The following is a 19,088-nucleotide window of genomic DNA, read 5'->3' as shown; positions in this document are numbered from 1 at the left end:
CTATTCGAGATCAGTTGAATGATGTCTGCTTCTTCTGGGTCTGATATCATAAACCAGCACAGCAACAGTAGCCACACCCACCAGAGCAGAGAGAGCCAATCGGATCACAACTTCAGCAGAATCACAGCAGAAGTCATAGTCTGTAAGGAGCAAACAACAACACAGAAATAATAATAATAATAAAAAAAAAAACTCTGCACCTACTTCCTTCCCCTTACCCATTTCCCTTTGCTCAGTTCACTCAGAATGATCAGTGATCACTGGCCAAAATTATAAATGCAACACACTTGTTTTTGCCCCCATTTTTCATGAGCTGAACTCAAAGAACTAATACTTTTTCTGTGTACACAAAAGACCTATTTCTCTCAAATATTGTTCACAAATCTGTCTAAATCTCTAAAATCGTATTTGCCGAGATAATCCATCCACCTCACAGGTGTGGCATATCAAGATGCTTAGACAGCATGATTATTGCACAGGTGTGCCTTAGGCTGGCCACAATAAAAGCCACTCTAAAATGTGCAGTTTTATCACACAGCACAATGCCACAGACGTCTCAAGTTTTGAGGGAGCATGCAATTGGCATGCTGACTGCAGGAATGTTCACCAGAGCTGTTGCCCATGAATTGAATGTTCATTTCCCTACCATAAGCTGTCTTTAAAGAATTTGGAAATACATCCAACCGGCCTCACAACCGCAGACCACGTGTAACCACACCAGCCCAGGAACTCCACATCCAGCATCTTCATCTCCAAGATCATCTGAGACCAGCCACCCGGACAGCTGCTGCAACAATCAGTTTGCATAACCAAAGAATTTCTGCACAAACTGTCAGAAACCATCTCAGGGAAGCTCATCTGCATGCTTGTCGTCCTCATCGGGGTCTCGACCTGACTGCAGTTTGTCATTGTAACCGACTTGAGTGGGCAAATGCTCACATTTGATGGCGTCTGGCACTTTGGAGAGGTGTTCTCTTCACGGATGAATCCCGTTTTTTTTTACTATACAGGGCAGATGGCAGACAGCGTGTATGGCGTTGTGTGGGTGAGTGGTTTGCTGATGTCAACATTGTGGATCGAGTGGCCCATGGTGGCGGTGGGGTTATGGTATGGGCAGGCGTATGTTATAGACAACGAACACAGCTGTATTTTATTGATGACATTTTGAATGCACAGAAATACCGTGACCAGATCCTGAGGCCCATTGTTGTGCCATTCATCCACGACCATCACCTCATGTTGCAGCATGATAATGCATGGCCCCATGTTGCAAGGACCTGTACACAATTCCTGGAAGCTGAAAACATCCCTGTTCTTGCATGGCCAGCATACTCACCGGACATGTCACCCATTGAGCATGTTTAGGATGCTCTGGATCGGTGTATACAACAACGTATTCCAGTTCCTGCAAATATTATTCAGCAACTTCGCACAGCCATTGAAGAGGAGTGGACTAACATTCCATACGCCACAATCAAAAATGGGGGCAAAAACAAAAGTGTTGCGTTTATAATTTTGATCAGTGTATATTGTTCTATATGAATGCAAGTGATATTTACAATCATGTTTGGTATAATTTTAATTGTCTCAGTGTGACTGGTACAATGGTCTTAATCTTACAAGAAGTAGACTAAAAGGCAATACAGATCCTAAGAGTTTAGAGATATTTTTCTAGCTATAGAGGGTATGCCATTTCCTAATGTTTTCATACAAATTACCATCTGTCCCAAAAAGGTGTAAACTCTACTTAATCAGTGCAAATTCAAACTGTTAGTTCCAGTCTCCATCTCAACTAACACACTGGCATTAGTCATGTATAGTTAGACTGTAGAGGCTATAATGGATTTTCCATTTAGAACAACAGTGTGTTGTTGACCAACCTAAATGCAGGTCAGCCTCAACCTCATTTCTGTAATATTATTAGAAATCACAGCATTGTTATATAAAGTTACCAATAGAGGAAGTTAAGTTGGTCAAGCTGGTTCTATGGTAATGGTTATGACCTCTGGTTAGATGTAGTCTTACCTTAATTAAGTGTGTACAGGCCTAATTTGAGATACAGTTGAGATACACTGTAAAAAACAACTTAAAAAAAAGTTGTTTCAACTTAAAAAAGTGTTTGTGCTGCCTTAATTTTAGTCAACATTAAATGTTATGATGTACTACATGAAAAAGTTAAAATGTTCGGGTTACAATAAAACAGTGAATGCCGAGCAATAGACACAGTTTGTCGGGTTTTGTTGGATCAGTGTGTGTTCTTTTGGCATTTGTTAGAGTTGGTTGGCATTTGTTTTTTGACGTGTTGAATGGATTGCCCACTTTGGTCAATGTATGCCAATGCATTGTGAATTATCCTTCTGTATAGTGTGAAAAAACTCTTAAATACTTCAAATCCTGTGATTCATCTCCCAAATTTACAAACATATACCAAGCAAGCCAGAAAATGAACAGGCTCAAAGTACTGATCATGCTATTCAAAACTTATAAATCATTTTGTTAGTTTGTACTATTACAGCAAGAATGAGTACAAATATGACACAACGTGTATTCAAGCGAGTCATACATTAATTCTATACTCACCATAGACAGTAACATTGAATCTGTATTCAGTCACTGTTTTACCGCTGATGATTATCAGATAAAGTCCAGCATGTTCACTTGTGGTATTTGTGATGGTCAGAGATCCAGTTTTTTTGTCTAGTTCCAGTCTGTCTCTGAATCTCCCATCAGGACCATCATATGTGTTGAAGCTTCCAGCCTCTGCATTGATTACAGCTATCAAAGACTTTTCAGCTCCAAACTTCCACATTAGAAGATCGTCTTTCTGAATTTCAGTAGCAGTTTGTAAAGTGACAGAACGTCCATCCATCACAGATATCATCTTCACGGCATTACAAAACACTAGAAAACAGAGCAAGTTTGGCACAATGAATGTGTTGTTAATGTAAAATAAGCTGCAATTTTGAAATGAATGCAATCTTTAAAAATGTAAATTGTTAAATCTGGATCTCACAGTGCAATAAATCTGATAAAAATGAAACAACATGTCTTTAACTTACCAGCCAGACCCCAAAAACACAGACAGCAAAAAACTAATGAGTGAAACATTTCCTTTAACAGATCAGGGGTCTGAAATAGTACCACTCAAGAAATCTGCAATGATTAACCTTGTCTGTGGTTTATAGTAAAGCCATATAGAGACAATCCAATGCGTTCGAGATTTAAACTGTCTGTGAGACTCAATCTAGTGATAGAGTGTGTCCGCCTTTTTGTGTGCTTTGCAGCTGTTACTTTTACTTTTTACCACAATATGTGCATAGATTGTGGCAGTAAAAGTAACAGACTGTGTGTGGATACTCTATTACACAGACAAAATGTTGTTTTGACTGGGACTTTGAAATATTAAGTTTAAGAATACATGCTCACATGCGACAGTTTACAGGCTTATATCCAAACAAACAAAAAAACTAAATTTGATATATAGTAGCACTATTTTTTGCACATAAAGTTTTGTATAATATGGTATTGTATGCTATTCCAAATTTACAATCAGTACATGCCACCATGTCCTAAGGATGAAAAGTTTGGGACCAACTTTTTAATGCTTTTATCATAGTTTTCTGTATGGACCAATCCGAGCACTTTTCTGTGCAGATGTAAAGTTGTCAAACCTCAAGAAGTTTCATTTTGACTTACAAACCAAGCTGTTCACAAAACGCACATGCATTTATGAGCATCGATTCTCTTTTTGAAGTGCCTATAAGCAGATTTGATTTATGCTCCAAAACCCAATTTTTCCCCAGGGTTTCAAGCTGATGTTCACATAAATAATCATGATAAGTGCAATGTAATCAGCAGGAGAAAGAAATGTTGAATCACGTAAAGCCATGACAAGTCGATTTCTGCCAGTTGAGACCTACATCACTGTGTGGTAAATTAACATGTAACAGTGCATTTATCTTCAATACTCATCTAGTCACAGATTTCCCAGCAGGCACTGTTTGCGTATTTAATTCCATACAGAGACTTTTACTTTGGCTGGTATATGTTATAGGTCAAACTTGCGCCCATATTGCCCATTTCATATTTTGTATTGGCGGTATAAACACTTACTGTAGTTACATGTTACGTGTCCCTTAACCCTTAGATGGCGGTAGAGTGTTGGAGTTATGTTATGGTGTTTTTTTTTTTTTTTTTTTTTTCTTTAGAAGAGTGTCTATTCTGGTGTTATCAAGTTGTGTTCCTGTCAAAAATGCTGAGCCGTTAAATTTCTTTATTGTAGTCAGCCATTTCAGATCACAGTACTGCGTTCTCAGTCGTTATAATCATGTGGTGATGGAGGAAATGAAGCTTTTCAAAGATTCGAATCAATTGAACCAATTGCTTCGCAAAATGATTCGCTGTTTCGAAACGCTACACACTGGTGACTCCTGTTGGTCGAACAGTGTAAATGCAACAAATCTCCTGGCCAGGTATGCATTAACGACGTTTACAAACATTGCAAATGTTTTATATAATGTAATCTATTAATGCTTAACTAATCATCTAATACAATTAAATATTAAGTGTCTGTATAATATGTATTCTTTTATCAATTTTGAGGAAACTGAGAATAGCAGTAATCACTAAATAGCTGCTATTTACTTCACTGTATGTATAATCATTTTCTATTTAACTGTTTTAATTCATTTTAAAACAAATGTGAAATTATTTTAAAAGTTTGTTTTTATTGTTTATGATTATTTTTTTATTATTATTTTAATTCATTTAATGTAAAGCACTTTAAATTACCATTGTGTATGAAATATGCTATATATATATATATATATATATATATATATATATACAGGGGTTGGACAATGAAACTGAAACACTGGCCAATATAGTGTTGGAGGTTTCATGGATATGTTTGCACAGCCTGGTGGCCTATCTTCACTGATTGCACACTGCACCAGTAAGAGCAGAGAGTGAAGGTTGACTATGTGCACCCAATGGATCAAACATTGTACCCTGAAAGTAGTGCCTTGTATCAGGATGATAATGCACCAATACACACAACAAGGCTGGTGACAGAGTGGTTTGATGAACATGAAAGTGAAGATGAACATCTCCCATGGCCTGCACAGTCACCAGATCTGAATATTATTGAGGGATGTTTTGGAAGAGCGAGTTAGGAAAAGTTTTCCTACGCCAGCATCACGTAGTGACCTGGCCACTTTTTTTTTTTTTTTTTTTTTTTGCAAGAGGAGAATAGCTTAAAATCCTTCTGGCTACTGTGCAGGACTTATATTTGTCATTCCCAGGATGAAATGATGCTGCATTGGGCACAAAAAGGCTCAACAACGTACTAATTGTTTTAAAAAAAACAGGTGTTTCAGTTTTATTGTCCAACCCCTGTATATGTATATATATATATATATATATAAACTTGCCTTGCCTTTTGTTTGTTTTATAGATGGCTCAGTTGAATAGGCCAATTAGGCGTCTATTAACTACTATTACTGCGTTTAACTAAAAAGGTCTGCAATATTATTTATTTATTTATTTATTTTTCAGACATTAGTTCAATGGCTCACCACTGGAGGGCGATCTCTCGGTGAATTCGCGTGATTCGGCCGTCTCGGTCAAAAAAGAGAGTGACACTGAGTGAATGCTCCTGACACATAGTACACGTCCATCAAATACTTGTACTTCAAATTCGCTAAATTCCAGCCTCAGCCCAATCAGTAGTACCAGTACTTGCATAGAAACCTATACAAAGTAGCCAGAAAGAAATGCAAATTTAAAAAAAAATGTCAGATAGATTTATATTATTTATTTATTTATTAGAAATAATAATCTGTAAGACATTATTAAGAGAAGAATACATGCATACATAGCCTATAAACAACTAAACAATAGACTACAACAGGGAAACTATACAAAGAAAAAAGTCCTCCATGAATTATAACAAAATGTCGTTCTTGTTGTTATTCATTTGCATTACAGGCTTTTTCGAAAAATTCCAAACATTTCGAAACAGTTATGACGTAACGAAGCCTATACACGTTCCAAATCACTGATTCGAAACCAAAGGCTCATAAAGGTTTCGAAGTTTCATAAAGCATCTTTAAAAAAAATGACCATCCGTAGTTTCGAGTACTATCAGGAAAACAGAGACAGAGGATTAAGACAAACCACCGGTCAGGTTTATTAAAACACGATTTCAAGAAATCGACAGCCATATGGAGAACGTTTTCATGTTCGTTGTGTTTTTGTTCTTAAACGGTAAGATACATGATTCTCATAGCACATTACGTTTCACTTCAAAAGCATATTTTTTCTTAAAAAAAAAAAATAATAATAAAAAAAAAAGATTTTGAAGCCTGACTTTTGAAAAATTCTTTATTTTTATTATTACAAAAATTAAAGATGTGTGCTATTTTATGGGGTCATTTTATAACTGACATCATTTTGTCAGAAAAGAATATGAATGGATTTTAAACGGATACTTTACTCAAAAATGAAATTTCTGTCATCAGAGTTGTTCCAAACGATATGAAAGACAATAAATCAATATCCAAACAGATCTCGGGTCCCATTGACCATAGTATAATAATTTCCTATTATGGAAGTGAATGGGACTCAAGATCTGCTTTGGTTACAAACATTCTTCAAAATATCTTGGTGTTTTGCAAAACAAAGCAATTTATACAGGTTCGGAACAACTCAAGGGTGAGTAAATGATGACAGAAACTTTTATATTTATTGTTACAGGCAGAGGTTTGTTTGTGTCATGTGAACATCTTACTGTGATTAAGTCCTTACTGTGATTATTGGAAATGTGCATTATTGGTGCACATGTAGTCATTTAGAAAATCTGGCATCTGTCAAATCATCTCAGATATATTAAGTGAGGTACGAAGAACTGACCCTTGTTTCCTTTGTTTTTGTTGTACATTAGTTTGTTATGACTACTGATTGATTAGTTCATTTTGTTTACCTATTTTTTTCATAAAAAATCAGTGTTTAAGTTTTACCTTGTAAGTTCTTGTTCACGTTGGCATTAGTGTGGTTAGCATTTCCCATGTGTTATCCTGTGTTTTTATTTTGTAAATAAAGTTTATTTTATTGAATAAAGTATTTATTCTGCTTGTCTTAATCTTTGTGCTTGTCTGCAAACACAGAAACAGTGTGACACTTACAATGTTTTATGTTTCATTTCAGGTGTTTTCTGTGATCCAGTTAGTGAGTCAGTGTCAGTGAAGGAGGGCGATTCTGTCACTCTCCACACCAGTCTTCTTGAAGTAGAGAAAGGGCATGTGATAGACTGGAGGTTTGGACCAAACAGCATTCTCATAGCTAGAGTCAATAGCTTAGCTAATACAACGACTGTATATACTGATGTTATTGGTGGGAGTTTCAAAAACAGATTGCACATAGACCAGCAGATTGGAGATCTTGTCATCACAAACATCAGAACTGAACATTCTGGACTTTATAAACTAAGCATCCATGGCAAAAACAAAGACATGTTATATAATGTGAGTGGTAAGTATGTCAGGGTTTTTTTCAGTCTAATCATTTAATTTCACATTCACTTCCCTCTGCTTACAATTTGTGACGGATCTGAAACGCGAACCTGCAAAATTTTTGGTTACAAATCCAACTCTCTAACCATTAGACTCCAATGTTGTGGCGCAAAATATGACATTGATAATCTCAAGTACTGTTATAATGTTAAAAGTGTCTAATGTGAATTTGAATATGCCCAGCTTTGTAACCATACTGAAATCAACAATGGAACAATTCACGTCAGATCTTTGAAAAGAGGAACATTTAAACTGTCAACTCACTGTAAACTAACAAGTATATTCTGTGATTGTTTCAGGACGTCAGTATGTTTTCTCAGTAATGTTAAAACTGTATTATGAATTTGATTATGTACTTTTCCATTTCATTGCAAGTTTACCTTACGAATTATCCTGATTGGCTGTGGTTTTTGGTTGTACTTCAGTAGCGGTCTCAATTTTGTCTGCTTTTAGACAGTGATCTGTAAGTTTGATCTCTGATCCCTGTTTTGCATTTTCTCTAGTTGTGTCTGCTGAAAGGGATGGGGTTGAGACTGTGCAAATCATGGAGGGAGATTCTGTCACTCTACACACTGATGCTGCTGAAATACCGAAAAATCATCTAATACAGTGGATGTTTGGAAACACTGTAATATGTACTTTCAATAAAACGTCCCAAGTTCTGCCCATAAACGGACATAATGTCAAGGCATTCTTAAATAAATTGGAGGTGGATCGGGAAACTGGATCTCTCAAAATCAGGAGCCTTAGAAGAGAACAATGTGGGATTTATGACCTACAGATTATCAGCAGCACTCATACCATACAGAAGAGATTCAATATTACGATTTTTGGTGAGTACTTTAAGAACTAAAAATCACAAGTTCATTCTCTCCTTAGAAGTGTAGAAAGCTCACAACTAACTGTGAGGTGTATTCACTACTTTTGTCCATTATGTAACCTGAGTAATTCTGTGGACTAAATAAAGTACAGGGCACAAAATTAAGTATTTCATGCCCAATTGCAAGTACAGCACATGCCTGTCTTACACAGAAAGACAAATGCCAGCATATCAACAAATATCAGAACATTTCTTTTTCTAGCCTTTTGTCATTTGTTTTTGCATATTCCATCTTGCGACTGAACATGTTCATTCATGGAATGCACATTCTCTGAAGGACATAAGCATTTTTTTTTTTTTACCTCAGGGGTGTTGTCCAAACAAATTGTAAAATTAATAACTGTGTCAGATAGGAAAGAGTTCCTGTTAATTGCTTTCATGTCTTTTTTAGTTGTAACCTGTACTGTTATTTACCAAACTTTTTCTTTTCTCTATTTGTGTTGGTGATTCAGATGCAGTGAAGTCATTATCAGCGATGGAGGGAAAACCAGTCACTCTAAATTCTGATATTACTGAAATATATGATGAGATACAGTTTGAATATAAAGACTATACAATAGCGGAAATCAGTAGAGCTGGCCAAAATTTCACTACATATGATGTTGTTCTGAATGGGCGATTCAGAGACAGACTGAAGGTGGACATTCAAACTGGATCTCTGACTATCACAAATATCACAACTGATCATGCTGGAGACTATCATATTCAGATTTTTAACAGAAGACACACTGTGCACAAGAGTTTCATGGTTACTGTCTGCAGTAAGTAGCTCAAGCCTTTTAAATGTATTACAGTATTATATGCATGATAACTGTAAAGTTACCAAATTACATTGCATTTGTACACAAACTGACCATATCTGTGGCATGGTGTCACTGAAACAATGTACAAATGGTGTTTTAATGAGATTTTTATAAATACTATTATAAATCTCTGTTAATGTTTTTTTTTTTTTTTTTTTTTTTTTTTTTTTTCCATTTATGTCATGTGGTTGATTCTGTATCAGGTACAGTGAAATACAGAACAGCAAAAGTGGGAGAATCTGTTACTCTAGACACTGGTGTTACTGATATGCAGAAGTACAATAAACTACTGTGGAAGTTTGGAGATAATGATACTCTCATATCTAAAATCAATGGGACAGATCCAGTCTTTTCTATACATGAGAGATTCAAAGACAGGATCCTTTATCATGAAAATGGATCTCTCACCATCAAAGACACTACATTTGAACATGCTGGGCCTTATTGCCTAGAAATCAGCCGCAGCTGGAACACCATACTAAAGAGATTCAGTGTTTTTGTCACTGGTGACACTGGTGAGTAGCGCATGACTTTTAATATAATAGTGATTTCTATTTTGATTTGGATGTCTTACTTTGTTCTGAAATTAACATATTTGCACTAAATGCCATTATTGGAGTGTCTATTTACACTAAGTGCAAATAGCCTGCCTTGCCGCAGTCATTTTTGACACGATCGACCTAAGTTTGAGTAAGAAGATATGTTGTTTTCACTATGTGCAAATATTCTGTTTATACTTAATGTAAATAGCTGCTACCTTAAGTTATATATATATATATATATATATATATATATATATATATATATATATATATATATATATATATATATATATATATATATGCATACATATATTTATACAGTAGTCAACATTTGCAGTGGATCAAAACCTTTTATTAAAGTTGTCCTAAAACCAAAACTGTACCGATATTGTCTTTGGACAACTTTGATTAACTTTTTTGATCCACTTCAAATGTTGACTAGTGAATGTATATATATGTACTCCAAAATTATGTAGACACCTTCAGCATTTCTCACATTATCACAGTTTATTCACTATAGTTCAGAAAATGGTAATAAAATATGACAATAACTCAGGGTTTAACTGTGACAGAACAAATTCATCTTGATAATGTCAGATAACTTTGATAGAAGGGTGTGTAACAAAACATGGTCAGGTCAAAGTGTCAAATCAAATTTTGGTCCCAAATCTTTATCAATTTTACTGGTAGTCCAGTGTATGAAGAATCTTTGGGTATAATATGTCAAAGTTTACTAGAGTATGCAATAATAACAAATAGAGTGTAAATTATCATTTAAAGTTTATTTGGTCCCCCCTTTTCTTTCCTGTTGTGTTGTAATTTTTATTGTTTTATGTGATATTGTATGTGCTGTTGGGATCCCCCTGAAAATGAGATGGATCATCTCAAGGGGTTATATTTTAATAAATAAATTCAAAATCAAATCTTATCAAATCAAATCAAATTAAAATTCTCTCTCTCTCTCTCTCTCTCTCTCTCTCTCTCTCTCTCTCTCTCTCTCTCTCTCTCTCTCTCTCTATATATATATATATATATATATATTTATGCTTATTTATGATTTGTCTTCAACACTAACAAATTCATATTTTTAGTCCAAGTTCACTGTGTTTTTTTACGGATCAGACATGTTATCACTAATGACTCTTTCTCTTTAGTGTCTACAGTATCAAACCTTGAACACCCAGGCTCTATAGCATCAGTGGTTTTAAGTAGTGTTCTGATCATTTTAATTTGCATCATCATCATCATTTGTTGCAGAAACTCTACAAGGGGCAAGTATCATCTTCAGATATATATCAAAAGGAAAAGACCTTTATTTTTCAAAATTAGCATTTCATTTTGTGATATTGTGTTATTCATTATTTTTCAATGCAGGATGGAATAGGGTCCAACAAAGAACTCAGGGAGTCCAACAATGAGGTAAGACTTATCTTAATTATCTTAATTTCAGATTTGTCTCCTTTCACTGTCCTGACAAAATCACCCCAATGGAAAATCAATATTTCAAACCCATCTTGTTTAGTGGCAGATGCTAGATGTGGTGGTGTTCTGTAATTTTTAATTATAATGTTCATTATATTGTGCATTCTATGATTCATTGTTTTTATACAGGAAAAATGTGGAAGTCACATGATCTGATTGTGCAGTTACCATAACATCATTTTAATTTTACATATTTTTTATGTATCTCTTTTATATACCTCAAAAATTGTTCTTAATATTAATGGTTTAAATTCTATAAATAGAATCAGAATTTCTTTACAGCTCCTGCTCATATGCTGTGATGAATTGGCCATCTCTAAAACAAAACAAAACATGTATCTGTTATTTGGCAAAACATATTTTGTTTTTACCCAGGGTATTTCAGAAAGCAAGTTATGTTACATACCTGGGAAAGTTTGCTCAGAGTAAACAGATAACCTCAACTTTCAGTTCCAAAAACTGAGGTACTTTTTACATGATGTAAGTAGCCATAGCATTTCCCTAAACATAGACTGCTTCTGAGCAGACTGTATTCAAGTTTAGTTTGTTTCACAGGTATTCAGCCAATGCAGATGATCCACTGTACATGTTATTTACTGTAATTTATTTTATCTCATTATTTTCAAACATACTGTAGATGTCCATTCAAAGGGTTATATTTACTTTATGGTGTAAATTCATAATTAATTGCACAACTGTTGATACATTTCACAATGAATGAGACTCTGGAAAGAAAAAAGGCCTGGAAAGAAAAAAATCTGTCATTTTCAAACCTTTTGCTTCATGTAAAAAACAAACACACACACACAAAATAAATAATAATAATAATAATAAAATGTTATGCGATGTTGTAGCCAGTGGACTCTATTGTACAGTCATTTTCACAGTGTATCAGATGACTGTATTTCATTCCCTCTAGGGAGAAAATAACTGGAAGTGCTAAAATGTGATCTTGTGCTGAGTGTGATCTAATAAGAGCAGCTGATTGTGTTCCACTAAAACAGTCCCTTAAATTATTCTCAGTTCCTGCCAAAATGCGGATACTTCTGCCAGCTTTTATAGGAACTATAAAAAAATTCCTCCAGTGTGAAAGCTTGATTACATACATTGTTTTCCCCATTGCCCTTATTTGTAACCTGCATATAATTTAATGCTTCAAATTAAAGTTTGTATTACTTTGATTCAGCTTGGAGCTCACAGCTTAAAAACAAATAGGAATAAGAAGAATAGGAAAATACCAGAACCAAAAACGTACAATAAATAAATAAATGATGTGATGTTCTACTGCTCCTCTATATGTCCTTGATGGATTGTGATGTGATGGATTTCTGTTCTGTTCTGGTGTCCCTTGATGCTGATATAGACTCCAGGCCTCATTTGACAATATGATAAGACAAATAATGAATGGACGGAATATTATTGAGCATCTTACTTACTCCACCTTAATTTCTGTTTTGAACACTAGTTGGTGCTCTATTTCAAGCGAATTCAATGGTCTCATGGCGCCACAGGCTGTTTGTAATTGTAAACGTCAAGAAAATGCTGACGTGAGTAACTATCAATAACAATAGCCTATTGTAATGCGGGATCTCTGTTTTAAATTCCTGGAGCATCAAAATGTATTAAATTACGTATTTTCCACTATATTTGTTCATAGTTTGTTCACATACCGGCGCCATGTAACAGCCTACACATAACATCTTTCCTAAAAAAAGAAAGAAAGAAAGAAAGAAAGAAAAACATATTAAGCCCGATTTAAAATACAGCAGTCGGTTTAATTAATTAGATTTTTATTTTTATTACAACCCCAAAACAATATTTTATCATGTCATTATATTTTCCCACAATAGTGTAGTTTTTTTTTTCCATATAAAATCAATAGCATGTCTTTTAATAAACTGAATCCATCCGATTACACACAGATTAAACATCTTGTTGTTTTCTTTGCTATATTTAAATTAAAGTCATTGCATTTATTTTCATCTTTCAAATTATAATGCCAAAAAGTAGTAAAGCTGTTAACGCCACAATTCCTAAACTACCTATGTTATGTAACTTTAAAATAGCTATTTACATCACACAAATTTTGCCTCTTTTTGGGTGCAGAGTGAAAATCAGAGTGTGTTATGATTTCAGAATGATGAAGACTGAGTATTATAGCTGCCCTACATGGGAAAAGAAAAAAGACGCCTGGACCAACTGGATTTGGGCTAAGCCCCGAATATTTTTGGCTCTGCCCCTGCAAGTCCGACTCAGTTAACAAAGGGAAAGCGCATTCTCAACTCTTATCTGTTAGGCTGTAAGGGTCCATCCACCGGCCCAAACGAATCCAGTGGCCTGGTTGAAGGTTTAATGCATGTTCGGTCTTTTCACAGCGCCGTTGCAAAGTTCACTTAATTTATTAGGATTTAGTTTTAATTTTAATCTAGCTCCATGTTTAATCTGACTCCAATTTTATGTGATCGTTAGAATTTAGGCACTTTCTCTAATTTACACTGATCACAAATATTGATTATACTAATTTTTAATTATTTGATTATCTGAATTATCAGTTTGTCAGGGATCCAAAGCCTCTTCTATGTCTCACATTGGCCTTTTTTCGTGGATCATACGATCACAAACTCGCCAGTCTGATATTAGTCAGGGGTCTGTGGTGACATATTGCCACCCGCCTACTGCTTGCTTTTTACAAAAAAAATGTAATTTGCTTAGTCTTCTCCAGTACAACTTGATAACATCAGTGATAGACAGAACTTAGGAGGTCTCAGGTGAAGTGTCTACTGCTCCATTCAATCCTGAGCCTTCAGTTTGCTTTATCCTGGTCATAGATTTGAGGTAGCATCAGCCTCCACATGCTCTACTAGTTTTATTTATACCACGAAATCTGATTATTTTGGTTTGGACTATGGTGCAGTAAAACTGCATAATTGTTATATGTTATACACCTACAAAAGTCTCTCTGTAGATTTGACCTTGTTGTGTGTGTGTGTGTGTGTGCACCTGGTATTTATCACGTTATGGGGACCAAATGTCCCCACAAGGATAGTAATACCAGTAAATTTTGACCTTGTGAGGTCCCCATGAAGAAACAGGCTTATAAATTATGCAGAATCAGTTTTTTTTATTTTTTTATTTATTTATTTTTTTTTTTTTTGAGAAAGTAAACATGTGCAGTCTCCTGTGAGGGTTTAGGTATAAGGTAGGTGTAGGGCAAAAGAAAATAGGGTTTGTACAGTATAAAAACCATTACGCCTATGGAATGTCCCCATAAAACATGGAAACAACATGCATGTGTGGGGGTGTGTGTGTGTGTGTGTGTGTGTGTGTGCACTTGTGCAGCTATCTTTGTGAGGGCCAGTTTAAGATTTAGACCATTAGAGTGGACAATTTTGTAAAGTGAAGACATTTTGGCCTGTCCTCACTTTCTGAGACCCCTTTAAAGCTTATTTGAGGGTCAAGACTTGATTTTAGGGATCAGGGTATAATTGGGTAAAGGTTAGGTTTAAGGTAAGGGTTTGGTTTAGGCACTTAGTTCTGATTGGTAGGTTTAGGGTAAGGAGCTAGAGATTGCATTGTGTCAATGTATGTCCTCACAAAGATAGCTATACAGAGGTGTGTGTGTGCACAGACTTTTTGTTGTTGTTGTTGTTTGTTATTTGCTATAGACTACTGCTGAAATTCTGATCAGTCTGTTGCTCTATATTGCCGATTTTCAGTATTTTAAAATAAACTTTTAAATGCTGTAAATGTGTTCATATTTAACCACCGTTCAAATTTATTCCACCCCTACAGTTATAATATAGGCCTATGTATATTAGTTGGTAAATATTTATATAAATATCACTGGGTAAATATTCAGTTTTTAGTTCAATTCTGTGGTGATTTATTGGTGTGACAAATATTACATTTGCATTTTCATGGTTGCTGCATACAATTATAAAATAAAATGAAAATAGCCACATAACATAAATTAATAAAACAGTGTAATTAACAAAAAAAATTGAAAATGCATAGTATGAAAGACAAACAAAAAATTAAACATTAAGAATATTCATTGTTTTGGTCACCAGATGGTCTCAGTAAACCAGATTGGGGAACCTTTTCAAATCGAGTTCAGAGGAAAGCATTGGTAAGCAACGATTCGTTTCACCGTTCACTAAACAATCAAACCACACATATTTTCATCTTTAGCATTAAAACTACAAAACATATCAGAATATCTTTGATATCTGTTTTGTTTTATTTTAACATCTTGTAGATTTGACGTCACTGACCAGAAGAACAACAGCAGCCGCAGCAGCCACACCCATCAGAACAGTGACGACCAATCGGATCACAGCTTCAGCAGTAGCACAACAATGAATGTGGACTGCTGTAAAGAAATAAACAAATAATAAATAAATAAATAAATAAATAAATAAACTGTTTTTAATAAAACGACTTTAGTCTCCAGATGCACTCAAAACTGAACCTTTTACTAAACTTTTAGCCTGGTAGGCTAGGCTAAATGATGACAGAAGCTCATTCATCATTTCATTTATCATTTATGGCATCTTAAGTTATCAGTCTCAGTAAAATCAACAAATTACTAAAGTAAATATATGCAATAGATGCTTATATCAGTATTGCGTACCTGAACATGTGTGACAGAGTTTGTTGATGTCCAGATGTGTGGTCTGGTGGCTGATGGGATTGTTGATCACACAGCTGTAGGTGTTTTTATCCTGATATTCCACCTCCAGAGGTAGAGAGAGACTGATGCTGAGATCAGACACACTGATGCTGGACAATAAACTGTTTCCTTTGTACCAGGAGAGAGTCACATCACTCACATTCATCACTGAACACAACAATGAATAATAATAATAATAATAATAATAATAATATGATGATGATGATGATAATGATGATGAATAGTCTCTGATAAATATATCAGGAACAGGCAGACGAGCTGAAAAAAAAAAAAAGAAATAAGACTAGATCAGAAAGTGTTTATTGCAGCATTAATCAGTGTGTGTCTTATATGAGAACAATCTTCACTCCTCTCTCCACAGTATTAAAAGATTATTTCACATACGGACAAGTAGCAAAGAAGAAAGTTATGCTTAATTGAAATTACTTATTTTATTAGGAAAGGAAAGGATGTGATGTGTGGCCAAGTATGGTGACGCAATATTTGGAATTTGTGCTCTGCATTTCAACCCATCCAAGAGCACACACACAGTACTGAACACACACACCCAGATTATTAATCAATAATAAAAATAATTTTAAATAAGGTAAACATTAACATACATGTACTTTAAAGGTAAATAAAAAGGTGTAACAACATTTAGCTCACCATAGACAGTGAGACTGAAATTCTTGCTCACACTGTTGGTCTGTAGTTGATAGAGTCCAGTGTGTTCAGTTGTGATGTTTGTGATGGTCAGAGATCCAGTTTCGTCCAGCTTCAGTTTGTCTCTGAATCTCCCATCAAGATCATCATTGTATTCAGTCATGCTGTCAGCCATTACAATCATTTCAGCTATTAAAGTGTTTTCGGTTCCAAACCTCCACAGAATCAGATCATCATATATTCTTTCAGTAAGACCAGTGTTTATAGTGACTGAATCTCCCTCCAGCACTGACACTGACTTCACTGCATCTGTATCAGCAAACACACCCAATGAACAATCACAGATTTGATCATTTACTTAAATATTCCACACAGAACAAAATTGCAGCCTGGTTCAATCTTTAAAGGCCTTGATTTCTGTTAACGTGTGCCGGAAAACATGCTCTGGAGCCCTGTTGCTAATTAAAAACTACTTTTTTAGCACTGTATTACATCTCTGCAAATACAATCGATCAGATTAAAATTAAAGCCCAAAGTGATGTCTTAAAATGAATAGGATTGTAACTTACCAACCAAAAGCCACAAGCAGAACAAAACAAACATGTGAACCATTTTCAGATAACAGCACTTGAAGTGTGCGAACACGTATTTGACAGATTGTGAACTAAAAGGACAGTGTTAAACTGCATGTGATTCATCCACCAATAATATTTGAGCACCACCCACTCACTACACATGTATGCACTCTTCTTGCATGCATTGGTTATAAATATTCTATTCTATATTATTTTTTGCAAAAATATATTTATTGCATATTCAATATTTTGCTCGTAAAGTGTGAAATGGTCTTAGGATGGTCACTAAGATGGGTTTTCTGGAGCCATCAAGCAGATCACACTCACACAAACCACATTTATAAAAAAAAAAAAAAAAAAAAAAAAAACAGATCAAACCACATTTCTGTATACATACGCCAATAGAAGGTTTCAGTTTGACTCATATATTGAAGAAGTAGCTATTATTAGATATGTCACCCATGGAGATTATTGCTTTGTAGTCACTTGGTCTCTGTCTTGTGTAGATATGGCCAGGAATTCTTAGGAGCTACCTTGTGAAATAATGATTAATTAATAATAATGAAATAACGATTAATAAGGATTAATAATAGTAAAAAAACAAACAAACAAAAAAAAAAAAAAAAGCAAAAAAAAAAATGCAATGAGGCTGTATAAATTTGAATTTCAGTGTATGTAATCATCATAGGAAATGAAAGCACAGACAAAATAACCAAGCAAACTTAAAAAAAAAATGCATGTGCTTTATTTTTGCAGAAAATACGAGAGAAAGGACATGATAACAGACATGGAAAGATTATGACTAACATATGAAATAAAGGACATACTGGAATGCAGTGGGAGTGGACAAGGAAAGAAAAAACTTGATCTGCTTTTTTAGTAAATACAAGACTAACGGCGAGAATGACGTGTTGCTGTGTAGGCAATAATTAACTCCAGAAGATGACAGTAGTGCAACATCAAGGATGGTAAGCTGCCGTTAAAATCCATTGAAGAAGAAGCTTTTGTGGATGCCTTTCGTTTCTTATTTGTGTATCCCACAGTCTATGGTGTATTGGTGTATCCTCGTATTTAAATGTCATGCTCAGACCGGTCTGCACAGTGCTGCTTCAAATACTGGTGGCGAGATGAAGCTTCATGAAGCTTTAAGCTTTCCAGGCAGATGTGGTTAAAAGTTTTTCATGAATGCACGCTAGGGACACCTGCTGGTCAATCGAAATAAGGAGCAAGGAAAATTTGTCAGGAGTGTGACAAAAAAAAAAAGGCTGTATATATTAACATATTATACACTTACATAGTAAACACATATACAATAAATAATTACATATGCTTATATTATTTAGCCTTGATAAAAGAGGGTAAAAATAATTAATGTAGACTGGACAGAAGGCAGTGGAATGGAAATTTAAAAATAATATTTTTCCACTGTCTTTAGGCTGGATTCCTACAAAAGTGAATTCTTTCTTGAAGCTCTGAAATCAAACGAGGCTTCCAACTTCAGTAGTGACATCATTTCACTGAAACAATACAAGCCTTGATACGGAGCTGAATTATTAAAATAACCCCCTTCAAAAGTTTGGGAAACCTTGGTTCTTAATACTGTGTGTGGTTACCTGGATGATCTACGACTGTTTGTTTTGTTTTGTGATGGTTGTTCATGAGTCCCTATAGTTTGTTCTGAACAACTAAACTATAGCACTGTTCTTCAGAAAAATCATTCAGGTCCTGCAGATTCTTCAGTTTTCCAGCATCTTTTGCATATCTGAACCCTTTCCAGTAGTGACTGTATGAGTTTGAGCTCCATCTTTTCACACTGAGGACAATTGAAGGACTCAAACACAACTGTTAAAATAGGTTCAAACATTCGCTGATGCTCCAGAAAGAAACACGATGCATT

General features: G+C 34.9%; 2 protein-coding genes across 2 annotated transcripts; one reads left to right on the top strand and one right to left on the bottom strand.

Moving 5' to 3' along the window:
- Nucleotides 1–16,973, bottom strand: LOC127161223 (uncharacterized; the record flags this gene model as incomplete). Its single annotated transcript, XM_051103865.1, has 3 exons — nt 1–140; nt 15,912–16,229; nt 16,620–16,973. Coding segments are annotated over 3 exons (812 nt in total), but the record flags the coding sequence as incomplete, so codon positions are not given.
- LOC127161224 (uncharacterized) lies at nt 6,084–8,401 on the top strand. The gene is made up of 3 exons (XM_053825504.1): nt 6,084–6,267; nt 7,207–7,523; nt 8,075–8,401. The coding sequence occupies exons 1-3, from the start codon at nt 6,225–6,227 to the stop codon at nt 8,174–8,176; spliced, it is 462 nt and encodes a 153-aa protein (XP_053681479.1). The 5' UTR covers nt 6,084–6,224; the 3' UTR covers nt 8,177–8,401.
- Nucleotides 16,974–19,088: the final 2,115 nt, after the last annotated feature.

The sequence above is a fragment of the Labeo rohita genome, unplaced genomic scaffold (genome assembly GCF_022985175.1).
Source record: "Labeo rohita strain BAU-BD-2019 unplaced genomic scaffold, IGBB_LRoh.1.0 scaffold_594, whole genome shotgun sequence".
Taxonomy (NCBI): domain Eukaryota; kingdom Metazoa; phylum Chordata; class Actinopteri; order Cypriniformes; family Cyprinidae; genus Labeo; species Labeo rohita.
Note: the sequence above shows the minus strand (reverse complement) of the source record. Positions and strands in the feature narration are given on the sequence as shown.